Source organism: Oratosquilla oratoria, chromosome 11, assembly GCF_046742065.1.
Source record: "Oratosquilla oratoria isolate Oo_2021 chromosome 11, ASM4674206v1, whole genome shotgun sequence".
Classification (NCBI taxonomy): Eukaryota; Metazoa; Arthropoda; class Malacostraca; order Stomatopoda; family Squillidae; genus Oratosquilla; species Oratosquilla oratoria.
Window position 1 is genome coordinate 5,050,419 of NC_134787.1, and position 20,322 is coordinate 5,070,740.

At 39.4% G+C, this 20,322-nt stretch overlaps 1 protein-coding gene and 1 non-coding gene across 4 annotated transcripts in view; both read right to left on the reverse strand.

Annotated features, from left to right (window-relative positions):
• Window positions 1–2,742: 2,742 nt before the first annotated feature.
• Dus4 (Dihydrouridine synthase 4) overlaps window positions 2,743–20,322 on the reverse strand; it is a 41,556-nt gene continuing 23,976 nt past the window's right edge. For all 3 annotated transcript variants that reach the window (XM_076192264.1, XM_076192263.1, XM_076192265.1), the window contains 2 exons: window positions 16,571–16,779; window positions 2,743–3,047 (listed from right to left, as the gene is read on the reverse strand). In XM_076192264.1, the coding sequence (XP_076048379.1) occupies window positions 2,794–3,047; window positions 16,571–16,779 (463 nt within the window). In that variant the 3' untranslated portion in view covers window positions 2,743–2,793. The remainder of the gene's footprint in view (window positions 3,048–16,570; window positions 16,780–20,322) is intronic.
• Window positions 6,604–6,707, reverse strand: LOC143030109 (U6 spliceosomal RNA). The gene has a single exon (XR_012966898.1). It is a non-coding gene; the product is annotated as a U6 spliceosomal RNA (small nuclear RNA).

A 20,322-nucleotide genomic window follows, 5' to 3' on the forward strand; every position in this document is an offset into this window, starting at 1 on the left:
GAAGAGGAGGGGTAAAAGGAGGGGGAGGAGGAGGAAGACGAGGAAGAGGAGGCAGAGCAAGAGGAGGGGAGCAAGAGATGAGGGAAGGAGTAGAGTAATCTGTTGTCAGCTCTTCTCATTTGAAAAAATAATGGAAATTTAGTCGAGTCGATAAAGAGGTGATCTTAGACTCATTTTGAGGGCCAAGTGGTAACCTCTTGGGAACAATACCTCCTAGTAAGGTAAATACATTCACATTTTCTCCAAACTCAATACCAGACCAACTGGCCCTCGCGAGGAGGGACAACAGGACTGGCAGCAGCGGTAGCCCACTACGACTGTGAGGATCGACCTCAGAACTTCACTAAGTAAACTAATTAAGTAAAGTAAGTAAACTAATACCCATCTGACGTGGCCACCTTATGCAGACTCCCATCATCGGTCCCAATGGGACCCCTAATCCACAGTAAGAAAATATATAAGTTTAAACCATGCACGAGGTTAACAATTTACTCCTATTTACACTTACCTGTAATGTCTTTCCCTCTTTCTTCAAGAGGCGTAGCTGTCGTTGAAGTTGCCTTCGTTTTTCTTTCCTAAGTTGATTTTTTGATTTGTGAGGAACTATTTCTTTAGGTTCTTCAAGTTCTTCAGTGTTTTCTGACTTAACATGATCACCCGCACTCTCCTGTTCTTCACACTTTTGTTTATGTATTGCACTATCATCACCTTCTACAGTTTCACCACTGCTCCCTTCTTCAATTTTAATTTGTTTACAATCTAAGTTCTCCTCATCTTTAGATTCTTTCAATTCTTCACTTAAATTCATGTCTTTAACTTTGATGACTTCATCCATCTTCATGGCTTCGTGATCTTTAGCATCAACTTTACTGACCTCTGCCACCTCCATGCCAGCATTATTTTTTGCATCTTCAGTTTCATTGACTTCAGCCACCTTCTTCTCACTACTCTCCTTTACATCTTCAACTTTGACAACTTCAGCCATATTTGTGTCTGCCATATGGCTTGACAAGGGTTGACAAAGGATTGATAAGGCTTGACGAAGGTCAACACAATTCTCCAAAATCGAACTTGTAGTTCTACCCAAAATTTTCAGCTCAGAAACTGGGCAGAATAGCACAAACGTGCTGGGCAAAATGCTAATACCTTGTGAATTATAACTGTCAACTTCAAAATTAATGTTACTTGCAACTAGAACTGGGCAGCCATAAGGTTGCCTTTTACTATGATCACAGGAATTAACATTAATGATATTCTTGAGTACCACAGAAAAGTTAACTACCCTGACTTCCAACTGTTCTTTACGGTTTCCAATGACAACTTTGAAGACCCATGTAAATCTCTTTTGAAAGTACAGAGACCTTCCTAAATTCATTAGCCTACTTCAATATTTGGACTTGTCTTGATCAATAAAATAATAGTTGAATTATCTATCTTTCACAAAAGTCCTGAAATTGTGTCTACTGTCTATTCTGCAGTCATTAGATAGTTCAAACACTAAATCAAACTGAATAAACGAGTTATCCAAGTTGTGTCTCATACCAACACTCGTACGACCAACTCGAATGTAAACAAACTCCATGCGACCCGTATGTGTTAGATGTAAATTAACGAAATGGTAAATAAAGTATGAAGCTACCATCCCACTTTTATATGATTATAATTCTTACAGATAATCACATCAAACTGTGTCATTTTTATAATATATATATTGCAAAAAATGTATAGTTGTTATGTATAACCGATTAATGTTTACCTATGAAATCTCAGAAAACCAAGAAGCTCAGGGGTAACATTAAATTTGGCACTTTGTTAATATTCCTTAATAATTTCTCCTGTATTTTTGTGATGTATCCGAGTGATTTTCACACTTGTACTTTTTCCTGCATATATTTTCCATAGTCCTCAAGAATCACTTTTGCATTTGTATTAATGCCATGATTTCATCCGGCACCAGAACTTGTTGCCTAGTTTCTCTGACTGGAATCCACCTCCACAGTCTGGCAACAATTCTAGAGCCCTCCCATAGATCTCTCTAGGAAGAAATATTGAATTGGTGTCTGTGATGTATTAGTGTGGATCAATTTCCTTGACATTGGCTTATACATACATACATATACCAAAGGCTTTTTCACCCTTACAAGGGAGGTAGACAAAAAGAAAAAGGCATAAAAACCATTCCCATCCCTAATACACTCCACTCCCCTCCACCCTCCCTCTTATCTTGGCACCTCCTGGATGACGGGTCATCCCTGCACCTTGTCCACTGCCCTGGGTCAGAGGCAGTGTCGCAAGACACAGCACATCCACAGCAAGGCCGCTTCATTAAATTGGTGACCCCCCCTCCGTCCCCTCATGCAGAAAAGAGGACGGGGAGAAATCCCTTTGGGCTGCGTCAAATTTTTCTCACACATACTACCTCACCCCCCACCCATTCCACCTCATGCATGACATCATCCATATACAACCATTCTCCATTGGCTTATAGTAATCGGAAAAGTGTAGTAGTTCCAGGTTGTCAATTCTCCTTATGTTGAAGTTTATAGATATTTTGGGGCCAGTCCTTAGACTGATTGTCAGCCCTACGCAGCTGCACCTTGAAATAGAGGAGTTGAAGTTGACATTCTGAAGATAGGTTGCAAGGAAATGATTCTTTCCAATGTTCATCTTGCAAGACTACCACTTACATCAGACTAAAACTAATTAACATAAATTATTTTGCTGAGCATATAAAAAGCCAGATAATATTACTCTTTATTTAATTTCTGTTTACATGATATGCAGAACTCATTATCAAAATTGTAGATCAAATTTCTCCTGTAAAAAGTCTATGACACCAGAGGTGCTACCTAAAACATTAAAATACCGCCTTTCAGCCCTTGAAAATGATTTTTCACACATATAGATGAGGTGATGGTGAAAAGTGCTGAAAGGGGTACCCGACGAGAGAGAAATGTTTACCCAGTCCTTGATGCAATTCAGAGGAGTCACATCATAACCTGCATACATTGCGGGGTTTGCCAATAATCCACGAGCCGCCATCACAGCTGTGAAAAAAAATATTTTCATTTATAATATCCAAAATAAGAATTTTTCAAATCTAGAATTCTGAAGCCAACTTACTCCTTTTGTACTGATGTTTACTTTTTTACTCTAGATGTCACCAGCACAATTTCATCTAAGCACCAAAAGAAACTTATCTTGATTAAGCCTTTCTTTACTGAATGGCACCTACCTTTTCATTTTTGGGTGCCACCAGGTTATTTATTCAGCTTTTGATATTTCTGAAATTAACCACCTTCATACACTGCATGGCATCTACTCGTACAATTAATCAAGAAATCCGCTGCCTCAGATCACTTGAACATGACCAGTCTCCCAAGGAACAACAACAACAACTTTGCCATGTTCACCAGATTTTCCCATAGTTTACTCAGGGAAGAGATTAACCTCTTTAATATGAGTCAAATTCTTGTGCACAGCATCAGATGCCTACAGTAAAATGCATCACACTACACACATTATAAAATATAAGGTTACTGCTGTATTGCTTGTTCTCTTTCACTCTGAGTAATAATAAACACAGAAAATGTGATCAAACCAGTTCACAGAATTCAGGGGTCACTCAGCTACAACTACAAAATAAATATTATCAAGACACTGACACCAGCATTCTCATATACTCACTCCTGCCTCATGATACTCATGTAGGTGTCTTCATATCGAAGAGGTTAAGTTGTGCTATTTGAAACGGGTGAGTGTTGACCATGTTAACGATCTTCTGTATGGTGACTACTTGTGGCACATATGGTCTGATACCAGACCTAATCTGAGTTGTTTATAAACTGCATCTGCTGAGCTGTGTTTGTGTGATGTGATGTGAGGGTTAAGTAGACTTTAGGGCTCTTGTATACAGTTATGTGTCTCATTCTTATGTGCAGCTCTATGTGGAGGATATCAGTTTCTGAATGTAGATGTTCTATTGGTGTTGTTTTAGGGTAGACATTTATTATTTTTAAGGCTTTATTTTGTGTACTTTATAGGTTTGCTTTCTTAACTGATGAACCCCCATGCTGTGGATGAATAATTAAGTGTATTTTTTTTTTATAAATCATTTATACACATTGATTAATGTTTCCTTCTACTGATAAAATTTTATGTACACAAATGTTCTAAGCATGCTCAATCTCTTATTGAGTGTGTGTGTGTGTGTGATTCACCATAGTCTTTGGATCATGTGTTGGACTTGTGATTGACAGTTATTTCCTTCCTAGAAGAGAGCTTAGATCTTGTATATGACTGATCTATGGGTAATGCTGTGACCTTACACACACACACACACACCCTCAACTTTCTGCCCATGAGAGTTGGAGTAACAACCCACAGAACAACAATACTGAAATTATTTCAGCTCTGGGCAGGATTCGAACCCAGACCTCCGTAGTGGCAGCCGGAAACTCTACCAACTGCGCCACAAGTTGTGTGTGTGTGTATTTACCTAGTTGTATCTTATGGGAAGGGGAACTATGCTCGTGGTGTCCCATCTGTATATCTTGCAGTGTCTAGTTAGCTCTTAAATTCATGTATAGTTTTTGCACACACTATTGTTTTATCCAGTTTGTTCCAGATATCCACCACTCTTTGTGGAAAACTGTTTTTTTCAGGTCTCTTCTATACCTATCCTTTTTTTATTTTATTTTTTTCATGTCCCCTTGTATTTCTCTTATCCCAATTTAGTAAGTCCTCTCTATTAAGGACTTCCATGCCTTTCATGATTCTGTAAATGGTCAACAGGTTGCCTCTTTCTCTTCTTTGTTCCAAAGTCATTAATTTCAATTTAGCCAGTCTCTCCTCATATGACAGGTTTGAAAGTGTTGGGGTCATTCTCGTGGCTGGTCTCTGGATTCTTTCAATTTTCTTTATAGTCTTCTTGGCACTAGGTGACCATAATGTCACAGCATACTCCAGTCTAGGCCTTATTAGTGTGACTAGTATTTCTTTAACAATTTCTTCATCTAAATAGGCAAAAGTTTTAAAGCCTTTGGCAGCATCAATATCGAGATTCAAGATGTGATGCACTTCTAATAACTCATAGCTTGATGAGAGTTTTGAGACAACTTTGTTTGTTGTGAAAGATGAACTAATGGAAGCCTGAGGAATGACCTATTTTGAATGTTGAATAGTTGGAGTAGGACTAGGAACTAAATACATTGGATTATTTGAGTACATTTTTGTCAAAAAAAAAAAAAAAAAAAAAAAAAAAAAAAAAAAAAAAAAAAAAAAATTTTTTATATTATAAAAAAAAAAAAAAAAAAAAAAAAAAAAAAAACAAAAAAAAAAAAAAAAAAAAAAAAAAAAAAAAAAGAGGACCTTTGAGGCAGTTCTGTTACTACTGTTGACTCCCATGAAGTTAATCTTTTTTTTAATAAATATTGTACCATATCTTATCATACCTGCAAGTTTAAAACCATGTTGCAACATCAATATTGCAATTATTAATTAACATTTCTGATATGCCCTGGATAATGCTGACTTAACCAACAACACAAGTTACGAGGCAGTTCATGGTGTCTCCAAGCTCGCATCAAGTTGTTGGTAGTGTATCACATCTTGCTTATCTCAATATGGATGTAGCCAAATGCTTTAAAAATTAGAGGTGATAAAGTATGGCACAAATAATTCATTCATGCCTATATTAAATAAAAAAAAATTAATATCATTGGAGTTATTGGCAGTTGTTGGTAATTAGTATGACTACAAATAAACACATAATCATACAACCATGCTCTAAATCTTGATACAGTATTAATATAATATTGTTATTACTTAAAAGAATGTTCAGTAATGTAGCCCTAAGTGTATATATGAGTGCGTGGGACAGACTAAAACAACTGAAGTAATGAAAGCATTTGGTGCTGTCACACTTCTGCAGAAATTTTCGTATTTCAGTTGAAATCTTTATTTTCCAAAAGTCCATTGCTTCAGTGTCTGTAGTTTCCAGGTTCTTCTGTACTTTGTTTTGTGTCACCTATAATTCTGACTTAATGAAGTAAATATGAGTGTTTTTGGATGCTATCTTGTAGTTCCAGTACTGGGCTATTATTGTTAGGTCACCTGTGTATATCAGAGCTTTGGTGTTGTGCTCCTGGTCTGGGGTAGGAATGAGTGGGGAAGGAGTATGTGCTAGGAGTTGCATAGCTGAGACCAAAGTCATCACTTTTACTCTATGTGCTTGGACTGTTGAAGCAGGTAACAGTCACTGCTGGAAATCAGTAAGATGTAGGGTACTTCAGCCCATGACTACAACGATGTGAAACACGCATACTTCTAATGACACTACCAGCATACTCAGGGGTTTGTGTGCAAATAGATTAACTAGTCTTTGTGATAGTACTGCTGTGATTTAGCCATCTTTTTTTGAATGATTTGGTTTAACATCACAAACTCCCCCTTATCAAGAGGCTAGGATGGTGCCCCTTACAGAGGACTTTGTAGCGTACAATTTAATGAACCATGCCCTTAGTTTAACTTGCCAGCGGCAGGTTTCGAACCACCATCACCTCAACCTACAAAACCTTTACCCACTTGACCAATGATCTTCCAAAAATAGTGGAACACTTCACAATTTTGCACGTTATTCTTGTGCAGGGGCCATGTTAATCATCTCTATATCATTCCAGTTTCAGTAGATGTGCAGCCTTTTAAAAAGAGGAAAAAAATCTTTTGGTATACATATTTAAGGATCCTAAACAATTCTAAACCCCCCCCCCCACCACCACCTTTTTGTGACGTCATTATTTAGCTCCTGAGCATTTTTTTTTTTTTTTTTAGATAGTTTTTCCTCATACTAGTGTATTGACTGCATAGTAACATGCAACCAATGCTATAGGGACTGTTTTAGGGTACTCCTACGGACCAGAGCCAGATATTATTTGCCTATTTTAGAGTAAAAATCTCTACTCATAAAGAAATGGTGCAACTTTTGTACTACAGCAGTTCTTCCTTTATGCTGTTCCCTGAAATTGTCCTTTACCATTTCTATGACTACCTCTTCGGTTTCCCACTATGGTGGTGAAATATTCTACCTCCACGTTTCCCAAGCATGTCGTAAAAGGCAGCTAAGTGAGATGATGTGATGGGACTAGGGAACCTACTCTCTGTATGTTTATCCTATGAAGAGTCAAGGCACAACAGGGTCGGAGGAGAAAGGGATACCAATAGTTTTTGGGCGGGTATGGGGTTGTACATCCCTTGGCTGGCTACCTATAAAGGGAAAGAAGCCTTTTGGTACATAGATAGATAGATCTAATAGTTTTGTTCAAACCATGATGGGATTATTTCACTAAGTACTAAAATATAATACACCAGCACCAGTCCCTCATACAATATGCATTTTCCCAATATGAAAATTAACACACATATAAATAATCTATTTCTACTAAGTCCTACTTTACTGCATAAAAATCTCACATGAAGTGTGTATGTGGTGGAAGGTGTGGGGTGGTGTTCTCATTTTACACTAAATTCTGAGCTGCATCAGCCTGACCAGCTATTTGATGAACATCCTTCCTGCCATATATTAACCCATTAAACTCCGATGACAAGATGTCTTGTCATTTGGTCAAATAAAAAAAAAAAAATCATAAAACACCAAAATGTTTGATCAAACACCAGAAAAATATGACGTCAGTCCTCACTTCGCTCGTGAGCGAAGCGAGGATTGACGTCATATTTTTCTGGTGTTTGATCAAACATTTTGGTGTTTTATGATTTTTTTTTTTATTTGACCAAATGACAAGACATCTTGTCATCGGAGTTTAATGGGTTAAGTCAATGCTGGGCGGTCAAAATGTGTGGTTATGCATCTTTGCTTTCTAGTCAGATGAGAGGGAGGGTGGGAGGGGTGTGGAGTGTATGTAGGGATGAAATGGGTGGGAGTGTTTTTATGCCTTTCCCTTTTTGGCTACCTCCCTTGGAAGGGGGAAAAAGCCTTGGTATATGTATGCTTTCTAGTCACCTGCTTTTCTTGTGATTTTTATATTTGGTGTTCAGATTTTGTACCCATGTTTTTTAAATGTCCTTTTTCCAAAACTAAGGTTTCAGGAAAACACAAGAGAATTGCTTTGACTCTGGAACAAAGTCTTGAAATTATTCAGAGGGCTCAAGTAGATGAAGGCAATCATGTGAAGGCTTAGTATTACAGCACATGTGATTCCACAACCCAAAACCTAAGGAAGAACGCCGATAAATCAAGAAGCAACTGACTGATTTGTTTAAGGTGTCATCCAAGATCATAACTAGTGTGTCACTCTAATGTGAAAAAAAAATTTATCTTGCACAATGAGCATCAAAAAGTGAACCTTAGTGGCAGCACTCTTTGTATGAAAGGTTTTAAAATTCATAACAGGCTGTGTTCTAATATTTGTGAAATGCTAAGTAAAGCTGCTTCCTTCAGTGCTAATAAGGGATGGGTCTGGAACTTTATTAAGGAGCAGTATCTTCACAACTATGCTGTGCATGGTTGTTCCAATTCAACCTAAACATATAGACAGCATTCATCCTAACATAACTTTGCATTTCTAGCCCTCCAACATAATCTCACTGATAGAACTCCTTGACCAAGGTGTACTCTTAACATTCAAAGCATATATCTTATGATAAGGCATCTCTCTGATGCTGAGTTATATATGACTGATAATTCTGGCAGTGAATCTACAGTCAGAGAATGGTAGTTGTTCAACATAAACATGCCATCAACAACACAGAAGTATCTTGGAAAGAAATCAATTCTTTGCCATTCACTTTGACTGTTGAATATTTTTTTAATTCATGGTGGTCTTAGGTGAACAATAATATTGGCAATTTCTGTTGGGGATGCTGTCATTCTGTTCTATCTTAGTCAGTCATAGTTTGTCTAGGTATGCTTGGATGTTCTTGGCAGCTGTCTTGTAGTTGTTGTACTGAACTATATTGTTAATTTATCAGAACAGATGACAGCTTAGATATTATGTTCTGGATCTGAGATGTGGAGATATCTCATAAAGAATTTAAATAATGCAGGTGTACTGCTCGTAGGGGACTCCATTGCACATATTCAGGTGACAACTTAATCATACTAGAGAGATTCAAAATCATGCAATATGGTTAGAAGAGATCTATGTTAGGATAGGAGCATTTGTGCACATGTACTATCCATTAGGTATGTTGGCAATTGCTTTATTCATTGTATTTGCATTGCATTGGCTATCCCCCCATCCTAGCCTTCCGATAAGGGGGAGTTTGTGACATTAAACCAAATCATCATCCCGTCATCCAGGAGGTGCTCAGATGAGAGGGAGGGTGGGAGGGGTGTGGAGTGTATTTAGGGATGAAATGGGTGGGAGTGTTTTTATGCCTTTCCCTTTTTGGCTACCTCCCTTGAAAGGGGGAAAAAGCCTTGGTATATGATGATGATGATCATCATCATCAGATTCATACTGACAGATCTGGTTTATTCCTCACTGAAGTATTATATTTTGTATGCATTCAGCTTTGTTTAACTACAATTCAGCCTTCATAAAACTAAATGTTGATTAGTTTACTTCAATGTCTCATAGTATGTGAATTGTATACATATACCAAAGGCTTTTTTCCCCCTTACACAGGAGGTAGCCAAAACGAAAAAGGTATAGAAACCACTCCCACCCATTCCATCCCCTACATACTCCACTCCCCTCCATCCTCTTCCCTCCCTCACATCTTGGCACCTCCTGGATGACGGGTCATCCCTGCATCCCGTCCACTGCCCTGGGTCAGAAGCAGTGTCACAAGACACAGCACATCCACAGCAAGGCTGCTTTATTAATTTGACGACCCCCTTCTCCATGAATTGTGAAAATAAAATAAAAATTCCATGTGGAGTTAGCCTTTTTGGCTCTCATAATTCTACAACCTAGTGTACTTAAAGATTTTTCCCCTTGAATCCCAAGCGTGGTGAGATGAACTCTCACATTTCACCACAACAAATATGTGAAGTATATTTCTTGGTTAACATACATACAAACCATAGGGCCTTTCCCCCCTTGTAACAGATATGGCCAAATCAAAGCATACATGCACCCCACACACATCTGCATCCATCCAAACCCATTCACTGCCTCTCCCATCTTAGCAACAGAATCCCAATGATCTGGAAAATACATACATACATGTATCAAAGGCTTTTTCCCCCTTACATGGGTGGGTATCCAAAAAGAAAAAGGCATAGAAACCACTCCCACCCATTCCATTTCCTATATATTCCACTCCCCTCCACCCTCCTCCCTCCCTCTTATTTTGGCACTTCCTGGATGACAGGTCATCCCTGCATCCTGTCCACTGCTGTGGATCTGGAAAAGAGCACGTAAAATCCTGAAACCCAAACAAACCACCTGAAGACTTGGCATCACATGAACCTATCTCTTTCCTATCCACCAAGTTTAAACTGATGGAAAGACTGATCTCAGGAGGAAACAAATGACAATTACTCACCTCCTCAAATAAACATGGATTCAAAGGGAATCATTTCACCAACACATTACTTAACAAATACTGGAGAGCTTCAGCAAAATAGTGCTACCAGATTAGACAGTAATGGTAGCATTAGACACAAAAATTTGGACACTGTTCCTAGAAAATATCCTGTCACAAAGATTATAAAGATGGACAGCCACAATACTGACAAGAAATGGTTTAAAAACCTTCTTAACTGACAGTGGTAATTCTCAGAACAACCATCTATTGGAAAACAAAAGATTGTACAATACAGTTTATCAAAGAGCAATACTGTCACTCATACTTTTTAACCTATTCATGAATGATCTCAAATCAAATCCCCTATGCAGATGAGCTGATAATCATAGTCCAGCACAGCAACTATAGAATAGGCACAAAAATCACACAAATATATCTTTACAATCTGGAACTGTGGCCCCAGAAATTATCAATGATACTGCTCAACCCAGACAACCATAAATCAAAGAAACACTCAATAGTCAGATTAAATGGCTAATTTCTATCTCTGGTAAAAACAAAAAATAATAATAATAAATAAAATTATTTTGATATACATGTGTCCTTCAGCCCTCACATCAAGGACCTCACAGTGAAAAACAAACATGAAAATAATCATACTAAGATCTGTAGCAAGCACTGGCCACCAGAAAAAAACACCAATCACGGTATACAAACAACTCATAAAAACCACACTTGCCTGCACCTACACAGCATGGCTCCTAACAATCAAGAGGACTATGGCATCTTAGAAACAACATAAAATAAAGTTTAAAGAATAATAACCAAATACACTAAAACCAACCTAACATAACATCTAAAAACACAAGTCAAAACCTTCCCCATACAACCTACCCATCTTTCCCCCCACATTACAGAAGCACCACCAACTGAATTTGACAAAAAATAAATCCCAGCATTATACTAGTCAAACATCTTCAACACTCTTACCAACTGCACTTCAATATCCATACAAAAACACATACACACTCAGATCATGAAACAAACACTCTAGGAATGACTCCCAAACTCTATACTCTGACTCCACAAGATGTTAGCCCATACAAGAAATCCCTTCCATGACAAACAAGAACCACAATGGGATCACTGTGTTCAGGCCTCTACCTAGCACTGAAGTGGTACCAACATAGACTAAATCTGGCCACAGGTTCAAATTGCCCCAAATGTAATCACCAAATAGAAGACACTCTTGCCCTGCCCAAACAACACAATATTTCTTAATTTGTGGGCCAGTCTAGTGGCTGTTCCTAATAAGCTGGGAGCAATGGGTATCTTTCAAGAAACACCTGGGGTAACAGATTGATTGATCTTAGCACTTCATGAATGAAAGGTCATCCCTGACCTTTGCTACATTATGTGACAAGACAGAGTTCTTCAACAGCAGGGACTGACAGCTGGAACTGGTTTATCACTGTTTCATTATATGGAAACCCCATTCCAACGGAACATACAAGAATATCCCTTCAGAATGTGTCATTCCTTCATCTGTTTAGAACCACTTTCCATTTACTTGTATACTTTGCACTATCTCTTCCTAGCTCAACATTCCTCTTGCAATCAATACCAATTTTACCCAATCCATCAACCTCATTGAAGTGGCCTCGCTGTGGATGTGCTGTGTCTTGTGACACTGCTTCTGACCCAGGGCAGTGGACAAGGTGCAGGGATGACCCGTCATCCAGGAGGTGCTAAGGTAAGAGGGAGGGTGGAGGGGTGTGGAGTGTATTCAGGGATGGAATGGATGGGAATGATTTTATGCCTTTTCCTTTTTGGCTACCTCCCTTGTAAGGGGGAAAAAGCCTTGGTATATGTATGTATGTATCAACCTCATTCTTGGTCCCCCTCTAAAATTCACTCCATCCACTTCCATTTTCCATACTTTTTTTTGTTGATCTTTCCTCACTCACTCTCTCCATATGCTCAAACCACCTCAGCATTATTTAATCTACTCTACCTGACAGCTCTTTCGAATCACACCCTCTGTCTTACCTCCCATTTCTCACTCTATCCTTCCTTGTGACATGTAGCATATTTCTGAAATAATTCATTTCAAACACATTCAAGTTCCTTTTTCTTTAAATTCCAGGTTTCTGCTCCATACTGTGCCATGGGTCCTGTCACTCCCTCAGGCAAACTTCTCATCGTATTCATCCCCATATACCTATTTTGAATAACACTTTTTATTCCTTCAGACATTTACTTGCCTTCTTTACTCTATAATTCACCTCTATATCCACTCCTCCATTCATTGGCATATGTGACCCCAAAGTAATGACAACTCACCACTTCTTTCTCCCTCTGAACCTTCAAATTCATATCTGACCTGCCATCATCTTCTCTCCTTGCACATGTCATCATCTTACTTTTGCCCACATTTACTTTTAACTTTCTCGTATCACACACGCTGCTTCAGTCATTCCTCAGTATCAGCCACACAAGCAGTGTCATCTGCAAACAACTGGTTCACCTCTCACTTCCCACTGTTCTCACTCCCAAACTCCAAACTTCAGCCTCGTACTCTCATGTTAAGCGGCCTTGCTGTGGATGTGCCGTGTCTTGCGACACTGCCTCTGACCCAGGGCAGTGGACAAGGTGCAGGGATGACCTGTCATCCAGGAGGTGCTAAGATATGAGGGAGGTTGGAGGGTGGAAGGGGATGGAGTGTATTTAGGGATGGAATCGGTGGGAAATAGTTTTATGCTTTTTCTTCTTGGCTACCTCCCTTGTAAGGGGGAAAAAAGCCTTGGTATGTATGCATCACCCAATTCATATTCACACCATGGGGCCATCATACAATCTTGACATAACCCCACCTTCACTTCAAGCCATTCCTTCTCTTTTTCCAACCCTCAAACATGCTCTATTAACTCGAGTAAAAACTCACTCATATGAGTTCTCCCTATCCCGTGTATCTGCAACACATTCTACAATGCTTTTTGTCAACTGGGTCATGCAACTCTAAATCCATGAAAGCCTAAAAGATATCTTTACCTTTTGCCAAAAGCTTCTCACATATCTGTCTTACTGCGTATATTTGATTTGCACACCCCCTCTACCTCACCTTGGGTCTCCTGCAAGAGATACCTGGGGCCTTAGATTGATTAATTGATCATCCCATACATCATATTAGCACGTTTTAACATCTTAAAAAATATCCATTCTTCCTCTACTAACACTTTTCCTTTAACTTTTGCTATATTCCATAACTCTCTCAGTATTGCCTAATGTTTGTTTGTTTTCTCTTTCTGCTTGTTTCCTTTCAGCACCTCTCTGCCTCCTTCCCTTTTCTTTTTCTTCCATTTTACCAACACTATCAAATCTCTCTTCTACTGGATAATGATAAAATGTTCCACCATTCTCTTTTCTAAATCTAATTTTTTTGGGCACCACTACATAATTCATTTATGCCCTCTTGACATCCCTTCAATCAACCACTCTGGCCCAAATATAAATGATTACTTTCTTCTTAAACAAGCACTAAGTTCGCTATCATTATTTCCCTTTCCATACACATTTCCAACATTTCTCCACATCAGCTGACGTATATAAAGATCACTTTGACAAAATGTTGTAGCACATATGCAATTAATAATCAAGAAGAACCCACAGTCAGAATAAAAAAGGAAACTTTAGAAGAATGTGTAACTTCTATATTTTGGCTAATAGCTATAGCCCTCTTCTTCGTGATTATATATAAAGATCTTTTCAATGGTGGAGTTGTTTTATTCTGGCTGCTGTGAGGTGACTGTATCTGCCTAAGAAAACTTTCTCACTATCCAAAATATTGATACATCATATATACATCTATGTATATATATATATATACCAAGAGTTTTCCCCCCTTACAAGGGTCAGAAACAATGCAGCAAGACACAGCACATCCACAGCAAAACTGTTTCACTTAATTGGCAACCCCCCTCCATCCCCTCATCCAGAGAAAGACAAACCTACAATCATAAAATAATCTTAATCCAGTTTTAACTTTAAATCTCCATCTTTTTGCACAAACCAACAAAGGGTATTTGCAAGGAGTGATCCTGCAAGAAACAGTTCCATACCAAGACAAAACATATAACAGTTCAATTTTTTTTTTCCAAAAAAGATCAATGAAAGGGCCCAAGGCCAGTTACCAGCCACTGTGGGGCTTCAGGTTTCTAGTCAGTGAAACTCAAGGTGACAACTATTGTCATCCTTTCTTTTCTATATGACCTCTAAAACTCCTTCAGTTTTTCTTAGTGCCTCATGGTCCTTAATACATGACGCCCAAGTTTCATTCCTAAATCTATGGGCTTGGAGCTATGCTTGTGGGATGTTCACTGGCCAAGAAGGTTTGAGGATCACTACTTGTAACGGAGGTTGAGGTATTTACCTAGTTGTATTTGCACACACTGTTTCTTTATCCAAGTTATTCCATATATCCAGCACTCTGTGTGGGAAGCTATTCTTTTTCCGATCTCTTCAATAGTTAAACCTTTTTGAGCTTTTTTTTTCATGACCTCTTGTTTTCCCATTGTCATTTTTTAGTAAATCATTCCTGTCAAGGATTTCCATTCCTTTCATGATGTTAAACCGAATCATGTTTGAAGGTATCTTTTTTTTTTCTATCATACCTAGTTTTAAATTCATTTACAGTTTTAGTTTGAACTACATCATATTCTAGGTTACTCCAAGAGTTGATATATCTATATGGAAAGCTATATTTTTCACATCCTACAGACATGTGGTATTTCTTTAATCAATTTCCATGACCTCATAACCTCCCATCCAAATTCAGGAGGTCTTCTCTGTCAGTTTTATCTACCTCTTTTATTCACTTAAGCATCATGATCATATCACTTCTTTCTTTTCTTGTCTCTCCTTGTATGGTTTATCTGCTAAGCTGAGAACCAAGTTAGTTACTGCTCTTTGTATTCACTTGATACTACTTTCACGCTTCTATTCTTTTCCTACTTCCAATTTCCTCCTTTCACATATTTCTCACGTTCATCAGGTATTCATCTTCTTTCCTTTTCTTACTCAACTCACTATCAGTACCTTTCTACCTCCCTTCCTTCTCTTATTTCTCCTCCTTACAACCACTCTTGAGGCCAATGATGGTCCTCCAAGATGGATAGCGGGGCTGCCCAATTTCAAAACCCGCCAACTCCCTAACCTCCATCAAGAAGTGCACCACTCACTTCTATCTTTTGCTTTCTTTTTTGCTTGAGAGACATTCAATACTTCCTGTACCCGACCCATCCACCTCATCCTTGATCTTCCCCTCAAGTTCCCTCTATTCGTTTCTGCTTCCCACACTCATGTTTCCAATCTTACTTCATTCTCTTTCCACATGCCCAAACTATTTCATCATTATTTGATCAACTCCATCTGCCAGTTCTCTTCCAATCCCCACACTTGACCTCATCTCTATATTTTTCACTCTACCTATCCTGGAAGAATAACAGTTCAAGTTGATAAAGCAAAATCTTGGGTCTAGTCTGAAGAGTGGGTGTAAGCACCTCCAGAATAAGGTGAGAGGAAGTTGATAAGTTTTGAAAATGGGTAGCAAGGAGATAATTCCCTCTGCCAGTCTTCTTTCAGAACCATCATAAACAGGTACCAATCACTGGTCCTAGCAACTATTGTATGCACATAGTAATTTTTCATCCCGATAACTACAATGTACAAAATAGTAAACAATATCACGGTAAATATTAATCTGCTAAAATATTTAAATCTCCACTTAACATGCCATTCAATCAATCAATCAATCAATCAATCAGCCATCCTGAGTCCACTGCTGAATAAAGGCCTCTTTCATAGCATTCTAAGACTCACATGACTGTGCCAACCTCTGACAGGTCACTCCTGCAGACTTCTTTTATCTTGTTTCTCCGCCTTCTGTCTGGTCTCCCTCTTCCACGCTCCCTATCTTGCAGTGTCCACTCAGTAACACATTTGCTCCATCATTCATCAAACATGAAACTTGCTCCATCGCATCAAACATAAGATTTTTCTTATAAGAAAAAGGGATACTCACCATTGACACCTGTAGTCTCTTGCATATGCACAGCATCATCAAGTGTTTTGATGTCACCATTTGCTATAACTGGAATCCTGAGAGAATTCTTGATATCAGCCAACACTTCATAGTTGACTGGATCTGAACGCTGGTCCTTTGTACGTCCATGGACTGTTAAAAAGGATATTCCTGCTGCTTCCATTTGCCGTGCAAAGTCAACTGTGTCTCTGTTGGAATCAAATATGAAAAATGAAATTTTCTACATACCTGAATACAATGGATGAACAACAACAATAGTAATAGTTGCTCTGAGTTTCAGTGATTGGACACCTGCAACCCCATGATGGCCAGTAATGGTCCTCAGGCCCACCTATAGATCTCTCTGGAAAGAGACATTGGCCTACTCTCTGTGTTATATTAGTGTAAGACTATCTCTGTTACATTGGAGGAAGAGGGATGAACAGTTACTAGCTGTCAACTCTCTTCGTGTGGAAAGGTAAATGAAATAAGTGTCAAAGTTGATGGGGACATTGGGCTGCTGCTCCTGAGGGCATTGACAGGTGAAACCATTCTTTCTGACATCCACCTTATAGGTGTATGTTTTTTTTGGTCCTCATAGAAGAACACGTGAGCACATTATGAATTACTGGTCTGTGAAGAGGTTGGCTAAACAATTTTATAGATCTGACTACTGCCACTTACTGACACAATTATGACTTTTTTTTGGGGTACCCTACACTCTTTTTGTACACCAGAGGTTGTTGTTGTTGTTGTCGTTCCCTAGACTGTCTGTCCGAGCAGTCCCGTCTCCCCAAGGAAGGCCACAGCCGAAACTGGGTTTTCCCACAAATCCTTTATAGAGTGTATGTTGTGTTGTTTGCGTGCATGATTGTGTATAATGCAGTCTTCCATTATGTGTTGTATGGTATGGGGTGAAGTGTTACATCCTGGGCAGCTGTTCACAACACGGTCGTCCAGCCTCTTCTGGTAGCTTAGAAGTGCTGGGTGGTGACCGCATCGCAGTCTGGCCAAGTGGACTCTGTCCTTACGTGGGAGAGAGGATTCAGAAGGGTGGATATCAGGGGGTCTGGCATGCAGCAGTGTGTTGTCTTTCAGTGTGTTAATGGAGCGGTGAGTGATATGATTATGAATATGTTTCCGGAGGCTGGTATTTGGTGGTTGTGGAGGAAGAGAAGAGAGTATCTGTGTGTAATAAAGGTCTTTGGGTGTAGTTTTAATGTTTCTTGGTGTGTGTGGGTGTTCTGCTATGTAGTGTAGCGGGTGTGATGTGTTTGTGGTGGCTGCAGCAAGTGTTTGTGTGCCTCTCATGTCGAGGTGGTCCTTGACTTTGAGGACTTTTGTTTCATGGTGTAAATGGTCTGTAGGTGATGTATTTGTGCAGCCTGTAATTGTTTTAGGGCTTTGTTTTGTATGATTTGAAGGGTGTTGTGGTGTGTCTCACTGAGATTAGGAGCCCATGCAGGACTCGCATAATTCATCACTGAGCGTATGCATTGTTTGTATATTGTTATATTAGTTTCTTTGTTTTGTCCAAATGTTGTTCCAGTGATTGACTTAAGTGCGTTAAGTCTAGGTGTGCATTTGTTTTTTATGTTTGTGAGGTGTTGTTTGAAAGACATGGATGTATCGTATGTTACACCAAGAATTTTCGGTGTGTTTGTGTGTGTGGTATTAGAGTGTTGTTGATGTAGAGATGAGGTATGTATTTGTGTTCTTTTGTCCAGTTGGTGAGAAGTGTTGCTGTAGATTTGGTTGGAGCTATTTTGAGTCTGTTTGTGATGAACCATGTGTTGAGTGTGTCAAGGTAAGGCTGGATTATTTCTGCAGCTTTGTCTGTGTTACGATGTGTGCATGTGATTGTTATGTCGTCTGCGTAGGAAGAGATTTGTATTTCTGAGGTGTCTGGCGTGGGTAAGTCATGCATGTATAGATTAAATAATGTGGGGGATAGAACTGAGCCCTGTGGTACTCCGTTCTTAATGTTTCTGATGTGCGATGATTGGCCATTATATGACACATGAGCATTCCTGCCTGCCAGATAATTGGCCAGCCATCTTTTGGTGTTATTGTGCATGTCTGTGTTATATATTTTATTTGTTAGGTTGTGGCGGGGGATAGCATCAAAAGCTTTACTAATGTCCAATGTTATAAGAAGTGTTCTGTGGTGGGGCCTATCTGAATTGATGCCATCTAAAATTCTTTGTGTGAGGTTTGTCAGAAGAGTGTTTGTGGAGTGTAGTGGCCTAAAACCGTGTTGTGAGTCAGCAAGGGGAATATATGGTGTGACAAGTTTAAGTATTAGGCGTTCAATGACTTTAGAGGGGGTGCAGAGAAGTGTGATTGGGCGGTGCGATGTTGGGATTGTTGGGTCTTTGTTCGGTTTTGGAATGGTGATTATTTTACCATGCTTCCAGATGTCGGGTATAGTGTTGTGTGAATAGCTGTAGTTTGCAATGTTTGTGAGTGCGTGTATACCTTGTGGTCCAATGTGTTTTAGGTGGATGTTGCTTATGTTATCAGGGCCACAGGCAGATGAGTGCTTGAGACTATGCATTATGAGTTTTGTCTGACTGTCTATGAAGGGTGTATAGTCTGAGTCTGTGGGAAAGTCTTTCTTACGTCGAATGGTGCGTCGGTCGTCAGGGTGAGATGTAAGATGGCTCGTCTGTGCAAAATGACGTATGAGTGCGTTTGCTTGTTGTCTGTTTGAGGGTAGATTATCTGTTGTTGTGATTATTGCTGCGTGAGAGCGTGTAGTGTTAGTGTTGGATAGTGTGATGCTGTTGAGTGTTTTGTACAATTTGCTGGTGTTTGTTTTGTGATCAAGTGATAAAGTTTTGCCAATTTTGTGTTTTTTGTTCATGTATTTTATTGGCAATCACAGTGTTTAGTGTTTGTATTTGGTCTGCTATGTTTTGAGGGATAGGTGTGGGGGTATCGTGTTTAAGTGTGTCACGTTGTCTGATGAGGCCTTGGATTTCTGGTGTGAAGTTGGGGTTGTGTGATTTTCTGTTGCCTCTAGGGATGTATCTCTTGTCTGCGTTTTGTATGATTGTATTAAAAGCGTGCACAGCATTGTTTATGTTTGTGATTGGTGTACTGTTAAGTGTTTCAAAATGTTGTTCTGTCTCTTCATTAAAGGCTTCCCAGTTAGCTCTCTTGTAATTGGTGTAAGTGTGTCTGTGGCCAGCTGGGGTGCATCTTGTTTTGGTGGTGATGATGATTGGAAGGTGGTCAGAACCAAGGGCTCCGACCACTCTCCATGATGTTGTTGGGGTTAGGCAGGGGGAGCAAAAGGTGATATCAGGAGAGGAGGGAGTGTAGAGGGCTTGGTATGGGATATGTGTATGATTATGCGTGTTGTTCATGATAGTCAATGAGTCGAATTGAGTCTGTATATCAAGCCCTCTGTCTGTGTCAGGGTTGTCGACAAACCAGGCAGACGACTTGGCGTTGAAGTCACCACCCATGATCAGGTTGGGGATTGAGGTTAGTTGGCTGAGTTGAGGTCTGAAGGTGTTTGGAACTGTGGGGGATGATTGGGGGGGAATGTACATGTTAACTATTGTTAGTGTTGAATTGTTGCCTGTGCGGATACGAATGGATTGGGTTTCTGTTGTGTTATCTGTGGTAGGGAGGAGAATTTTGGTTGTGGCACTTGTGTCCACAAAACAGATGGAATGGTGGATCAGGGTGATGAGTCCACCGCCATTGCCGTCAGTCCGGTCTTGTCTGATGGTGGTGTAATT